General features: G+C 39.6%; 1 protein-coding gene across 1 annotated transcript; it reads right to left on the reverse strand.

Moving 5' to 3' along the window:
- Positions 1-4996: 4996 nt before the first annotated feature.
- Positions 4997-6964, reverse strand: LOC124179674 (NADH dehydrogenase [ubiquinone] 1 beta subcomplex subunit 5, mitochondrial). The gene is made up of 4 exons (XM_046564351.1): positions 6928-6964; positions 6470-6757; positions 5733-5950; positions 4997-5501 (listed from the first exon to the last, which is right to left on the reverse strand). Exons 1-4 carry the CDS (start codon positions 6947-6949, stop codon positions 5256-5258), a joined length of 774 nt encoding a protein of 257 aa, XP_046420307.1. The 5' UTR covers positions 6950-6964; the 3' UTR covers positions 4997-5255.
- Between the last annotated feature and the right edge of the window lie 1137 nt (positions 6965-8101).

Here is an 8101-nt window from a genome sequence, read left to right on the forward strand (position 1 = left end):
CAAACCCTCTTATCGTGCGGCTGTTCATACAGCTTATTATATTGCAGTTTTTAATACGTTAAACTTGACCGTACTTTGAGTCGAATGAGCACGTGTCGAGAGTTAAAACAATAACACGTGTGTTAAAGCAACGCCACATTTTGTGTACATGAAAATAACACGGAACTGTGAGTGGACCTTCAATAACCAGGTCAATTCTCCCTCTCTCTGTCTCTGTCTCTCTTTCTCTCTCTGTCTCACTCTATGTTTTCGTTTTGTTTGCTTAATTTTTTTTTTTTTTATTTTTCTTCATTTGTACCAAGCAACTGGGTAAACTTATTTCTTTTTCCGCGATTGTTGTTTTTTATACATTTTCCCGTAGTTATCTTATCGCTGAAAATAGATAGCATAGATACCTTCGCAGTGCCTGAACGTATTGTCGTCTTGACACAATTTTTTGTGCCAAATTGTATCCGTTCGCGGAATTATCTAAATGGGTTGTAATATCCAATTGCAATTAGTTTTATCGGGAAATCGATGCATGTATACTTAATTTCTCCGATTAACAATATATCTACGACTTCACTGCAATGATTAAAAATTATTTTCAATCATTAAAATGTTTACGCAAGAACAGGCGGAATAATTGACGTTACGTCGGCGCTCTCGAACAATAAATCGAATCGGAAATCGGCCTACGTTCTGTCCCGTTGCGTCACACGACGAATGTTCAGAACGGAACGGTGGCGGATTTTGTAAGCCTGCTTTTGAACGGACTGCATTTGGAATAAAGGACTAAGTATCTTTGTAATTACACCTTTTTATACGTGTTGCATACGCATACGATTTTCGCACTCCAGATGTTGCAGTTTGCGCCGGCCACCCAAGGAAAAGAAAAGGTCGCGCAGGCATAGGTACTCATATACTTCGTAGCAATTAAACGGTTCGATCGGATTCGCATCGCGTCACTCGCTACACTGGGTCGTAACTATGATTTTCTCCGTAACGTCGACCCGAAACTACAATTACAACACTATACGTATGTATTATATGTAAATAATGATCAACTACGGCTGCAGAAAAATCTCAACGGCCGATTGCGACATATGGACGCATGTTAAGACACAACAAGACGCAAGAGAAAATTGGACACAAATTACGTAAGAGGAAGAAAAAATTGTTCCTAATGAAAATAAATCTCGTGAACTAAGAACTTATAAATGATTATTTAACGTAATAAGCACACGTTGAATCGTAACAGCGAGTTGTAGAATGATGATTATTATCTGCAACTGATTATCACGTAACGCGCCTGCACAAGAGAACTGTGCAGCGCTGATGGCGATCAAACATGATATTATACCAATATATGTATATGCACTTCATACGTGTAAGAAAGAATTGATTTTGTGACGTTTTTTACACTCGGGAGGTATACTTATGGGGAATAGCAAATATATATGCATTGTGACGCGCACGTCACAGTCCATACCTATGTATATGTTGTACCCGACGGTAATTATACTGCCGTTGTACATTTTTTTCATCATTCCATTTCGTTGATTGTTCTGTCTTGCTTGTATTTTTTCATCGCGGTTGGACTTGCGGCAATTATATGGATGTGTTGGCCGGTTTGCGAAAATCCGCAATTTTATCGCTCAGTAACTATAACTCGTTACGAAGTATTGCGGGTATAGAAATTCGATAATGCTGTATCATCGCATGGAAATGAAAGAATTGCTGAAAATTGTATCAATTAATAATAATTTAATGACATGAAGAAAAATTATTTTTATTTTGATTATTAAAGAAAAGATATTTGAAAATTGGACGACCAATCAGTATCCACTTTATCACCGGTTTAGTTTTACATTTTCAAGCTAAATTCACAGAGATTCGTACTGTACAATGTGCAATAAACAATTGCGTTAGTGAAAAGAATCAATTTCGCGTCATCAGGGTCGTCAAGCGTTACACCGGGATTGCAGCGTTCTGTTGGGCTGGTATTCGCCACCGGTGATCTTATCCTTGACTTATTTAAAATTAGAATACAGAATTTTATGATAATCCAGGCAAACGGAGGTAAAAATGAGGACGAGATTGCTCAGAATAAATGTCAACAAAATTGGGTACGATAAGGCAGAAAGAACAAAAAAATCTGAAGAAAAAACAGCAATAACGTAAAGAAAATATGCATATAGGTATACAACTTGTATGACTGGAAGCGATTGATTTTTAATGAATACTTCACGGCGAGCACCACCCACGCTCGGCAGTAGCTGCGACGTTTGGCAATCGTTCAACCACGTATCTCGTATAATAGCGCAAAAGAATAACCCCGCTCTTTTAACATAATGTCGAGGGATTGGTGCGCGGAGATAAATGACATGATAAATTCATAAATAACGCAGCATAAATAATTCATCGGGGAGGTCGGCATCGAATGCATACGATGCAACTCGAGCGAAAGTGCAAAACGATAAGAGGCAATCAAATAAAAGATCTCTGGGAAGGGGTCTTCGTTATTTTTACAGACCGGCAAAGGTTGTGCGTCCCATTATGTCGGCGGGTGTTGAAAATTTGTGTGGGAGAAAATTTATTAACACAATATATGTATAACGTAGTTATCTGATCGCCGAGGCTTCGGGATGATCGTTTAATTCGTAGAGATAATGCGCGATGATACTCTTTCGACATTCGATATAACGTGCCGAATATGTCTAACAGACAATCGAGTTTAAGGAGAACCAGATTTGACATGGTTAAACGGCGCGAAAAGTGTAAACTATTTGAACAAATTTTGCATTCACTTTTTGGCTAAGTTGTAATTTCGAAATCCCTCAATCGAGTTTTCAGGTCAAAGTCAACCTCTCCACAGCCAATTGTATGCATAGTACCCTTATACATAGGTTTTGTGTACATACGACGTGGTAGCTGACTACCTACCTATCTGCCGTCGCGATTTCTATATACCTTCATTTGCATACAACCGTGTTATGGGCGCATGTATGCAACATGTGCCGAGGAAAAAACGAATATATATAACGCGTCTTACGCGTTGTTTCACGCGTGTTTTCTTCCATATCCAAAGTACCCGTCTCTATGACGACAGAGTGAGTCTGCGAATGCGCATGCGCGGAGTTCCGGAAAGACCACTTTTATGTCCTAGGAGTTATAAACGGTCTTTTCTGTACCGTGCGCATGCGCTGTCGCGAACGAATCTGACGTTACGCAACCCTAACCTCAATTTCGTGCTTCGTAAAAATTCCAACATACTCTTGTTGTACAAGGAATCGTGTGCAACAAGGAGGCAGCGGTCTTTTCGCCTAGCGTATCTGCAATATTCGTCTTTGGCTCACCTACGACTTACATTGCAAACTTACTCTCGGCCAGAAAAGACCGAGTTTGCCTCTTTGTTACACCATACATGGTACTATTGTTAGTTGGAGCCATTTCAGTAGGACAACTGCGACAGAGACAATAAAGGGAAGCGGTGGTCTCGACCATTTTCCAAAACAATGCGAAAGAAGTTGAACAGTTACGCCGCGCCGCGCAAATACCTTCGTGTTCGTAGTCCAATAAATTTCACAACTGTATTCGCATGAATGTTATACCTACCAGACGCAAAACTTTCGCGTGGGAGAGACACGGAGACTGACTCATTCTGAATCGCGGTTGAATTTTCATCTCTATTGTAAATTGGGTACGGTAAAGTGACAGACGATTGACTGATAATATTGGCGAGAAGAAAATGAAATACGGAGTATTTTTACGAGAATTCCGCAAGAATCGTAGAAAAGACGCGAGTCGAGGGAAAATGATTAGCTGGATGGACTGCTGTGGACGGATAGATGCGAGGGGGGTATGTGTCTGTTTCATAACGTATGGATGCACATTCTACATGTGACGTTGTTAATGTGTAGATACGTTACACGTAACGCTATTACACAAGCGGTCAGAAGAGGAGAGAAGGCCTTGGCAATGACCAGACACACAATGCGGAGAGACGCTTTTGCGATGTGGTAACGATGTTATTCCGTGTATCGTGTGTCATTAACTCTCTGCCGAGCTGCATACAAGCCTACACCAAATAGACATTCGATATAGGATCAAATGCGAATTGTTTGTGCAGACGACGATACGCGGATTACTTCCCATTCCTAGTCTCTGTTCAAAGCGAATCTTTTTCATCGCATGTGAGTGTGTGTCGTGTATCGCCATGTATGTATTAATACCTGTTCTATACATTTACATATGCCAAAGCTAGCAATGAGATATGATTTCAATGAAGGAGTCGTGCACCTGATGGAATATCGTACACGGCCAGATAAACGTCGACATTCCGTAAAATTACATCCTGCTCCTGTTATTGTCGGACATGAAAAAATCGTTTTATAATTAGATAAAAACTAGAAGCCTTAGAGAAGCTGTGCGAGAGATTAGAATACCTGAATTCGAAAACAGAGGTATTCCACTAAGCGTATGTACAGGGATAAAAATTGATTACAAATGAACCCATGATTACATGAGTTGTTGTTTTTACAATTGAGGATTAGACTCGTGTAATTCGCACTGTGGTGAATTATTATTGAATGAAAATCAGTGGAAAATTTGATTTTCACATTCAATATATTACATGTTGTTGTTGCTATTGTGTTGGTAAAAGGAAAAAAAAACATTCACGAATGGAAGAGATGTGAAAAGAGGCGCTAAAACATGTCCAATGATAATAAGTTTTTCAGAGATAAACTTCGCCAACTTAATAAAGTTGGTTTCAAGAAATAAATGTGGAATCACTGCGTAAATCAGAAAGTTGTGCCTACAGAACTTGAATCAAACTCACGTAATAAATGGTAAGATATTAGTCGTCTCCGTATCAACTTTGCTCAGGAATTGCATAATCTGGAAAAGCAGCGGTGAAGACTGCTCGATTATTTTGAGGAAAAAAAAAACAAAGGTAGAAATTTTGTTTAAAAAAAAGTTGATAATGTAATACTAAATGAACGACGTTGTTCGCTTTGTTGGTTGGTGCAACTTTAATGCGTTATTTATACACTCAATCTGTACAGTGATACCTTATCGCCCAGGTAAACGCGACGAATGCGAATTCGACACTACATTTCCTCGCTTGCTTTAAAACTTTCAAATTGAGACCATTAACAATAATTGAAAGTTGTTAACATGCACGCTGGATCATGACAGGGTTAATTAAGAAAGAAACTAAAATTTTCATAATCTATATCTTATCATGGGAGGATAAGAGCTCTATTGGAAGTTTATTCTCCATCCATGGAGTTGATTTCTTCGAGTGCCTTACGACTGTATCTGTGATACTTGGCAATGCCCGGTCTGTAGTACCATGCCTGATAATCAGTCCTGTCCTTCATCAAGTTTAGGACACGTTCTTCCAAGTGACGGAGCTTTGTTTTTTCATTTTCTTCCCATAAAAAGTGCAATGCTTTTTCGTAGTCCTGCTGATGCGAGGCGAAGATGTAACGAGACAGAAACCGGGATATTGGATTCTGCAACGGGATTTAACTCCAAGTTAAATATTGGTTTCATTGTACGTTACACAATAAAAATAACAGCCAATTTAGACTATCGGTATCCTCGACTATTCACAGCTATTTTTCTCTACCAATGGAAGAGCAGTCCTATAAGCTAGAAAACTAGCTGAGCATAAATTCTAAGGATCCACAGAAAAACTATAGCGTAAAGTATGTTAAAGTACTGTAATAAAGTATGTTACGCACTCTGTAGTATTCCCAATGTTTCGGAACGTAGCCTTCAGGGATTTCTTGCAGAGTGGCAGGTCCGATAAAAATGTAAGATCCTGTAACAATGATGGCGACAGGAATGAGTCCCAGCATCATGTAAAAGTGAAAAAGGTCCTTGGTCTTGTTCCACTGCCATCTGCTCGGCTGAAGGGGGAATATGCGTGGACCATGATCTGACATATTTCTAATGGCTCCTGAAATCGATAGAATAAAATCTTTTGTCGATCATTTTCAGTATTTAAAACACAAAACATAGAATGGAAAACAATCCTAGGAAAATTCCATAAAAAATGTAGAATAAGATTGTTTTTCCAAATTCGACAAGGTTCCATTGTTATTTTCATTGTTGACTAAATGGTCGAAATTTGAACACGTTCTCAGGTCTCCTCAACGAACAATACACGTGAAGTACCAAGCACTTGGTTAGGTTGGAAAATTGCTCCGATACTTGGCGAGAATGAATGAAATGAAAATTGAAGGAGAAGCGAGAGTTGCGTAATTAAAAATTGCTGAATGTGGAACGGAGCATCATCATCTCGTAAAGCTGGTGAACGTCGTAAGTAAGTCCACTCGTCGGTGGCTGGGTTATTGACGTTGCCTCCGGTCAGGCGAGTTGCGTAACCTTGTTTCATCCGTTTTCACCGAGTCCGGAAGCCCGAGGCCACGACACGTGAACAAATTACGTTAGCTTGTCATTAATGCCAACAACTCACCATTGTTTGGAAATTTTACCGGCACGGTTCCGCGATATTTGACAATATTTTGACCCAAGGTACGGAGCATGCTACTCCACACCGCCATCTTGGATTGTCTGCAACCCGAAGACTGAAGCCAGAGGTGTGATGAATTTAAGTTGGCAGAGGTTTCTCTCTGTTGGCAGCCACTGACAGACGGAATCTGTCGATCAATTACCGACCGAACAGGTATGGCGTGGTGATCGCCGGTATTGAATGAAGATTTCTGCCGGCTAGTGCCACCGCTTAATTCCCGGGAGAATTTGACTTGAAAATAAGTGAAGAGGCGTAACAATCCGATCGCAATGAAGCCGATTGTTATTTGAACTCGGTTAGAAAATTATCTCAAATTCCGAAGTGTGAGAAGAATGTCTGTCGCGAACTTGGTAAGTATTTCGAGATTAAATATGAGTTACGAACAGGATATGCACAAATACCTTCGCATATTCTAATTGCCATGATCTGTTTGTCGGGACTCTCATGCGATATATTTAGATATCATATATATCCACCGAAATCGCATGGATTTGCGGAGAAATAAAAAATGGTTATTTATTCTCTGAATGTGTATGCGTGAATTTTTGTCACATGACAATCATCTGGACCACACGACATACATGCAGAAAAACAACGCTGCTGTCGGCACACATACCTATCACAATATATGATGCCTGATGAAATTTCTACGCAACTAAAATATTCCACGAAGCTTGTAATATGTAAATACCTATAAACGCACACATAACACGCTGTGCACACACGTTGTGTGCTGCATACAGTACATTAGCACGAATGTAGGTATAATACATATTCGTTTTAACATACCTATTATTAAATGGTGTGCCGAAGAGTCACGAGAATCGTAAGCAATTATGTGAGAACAAGCAAATACTAATTATAATTACATGTTTATCGTGAGTATAATTGTAGCGGATAATCTTTTTACGCTTAGCTCTCCCCCAGTCTCTCTCTCTCTCTCTCTCTCTGTCTTTCTACTCCTCATCTAGCGCGGAAATCTCGCTCATTGTCTGTCTTGCAATGAACGTATATTTACACAAAATGCCGCGTTACGTATGTGCTTTGGGTATACGTACAATATACATGCGTCAAAGATTCGACTATGCACGAATTCACTTCGGGCCAGCTACGGGCTTCGATATCAACCAGTTCGTAATCTGCGACTCACAATCAGATCAGTATTACCGTATTATCAAGCTAACCCGATGAACGCAGAAAACAAACAAAAACTATCTTCTGCATGATGGTAGACCGATTCGTAAGAGAAACATACGAAAAGTCGAAGAAACGTAATCCGGTCAAGTACATATATCGACAACAGTATAGCCATGAATATAAATTGGCATAATAACTGCAGTGTCGGCATTTATTTAAAAAAAAAATATTTCCTTTTTCTACCGAAAGTGAGACATTTATACCATGTTGTAAACAGGTTGGAAAATTATCTTTCGTTCGAGCAATACCGCATTCATGTGATTATACGTGTTTGAAGAACCCCAAGGATGGAAGATGGGAGACCGAGCGAAAAAAAAAGAGAGCAAATGCGTGCGAAATGAAGTAACTTATTGTCAACTGATCATCCCCAACTGTTCA

The sequence above is a fragment of the Neodiprion fabricii genome, chromosome 4 (genome assembly GCF_021155785.1).
Source record: "Neodiprion fabricii isolate iyNeoFabr1 chromosome 4, iyNeoFabr1.1, whole genome shotgun sequence".
Taxonomy (NCBI): Eukaryota; Metazoa; Arthropoda; class Insecta; order Hymenoptera; family Diprionidae; genus Neodiprion; species Neodiprion fabricii.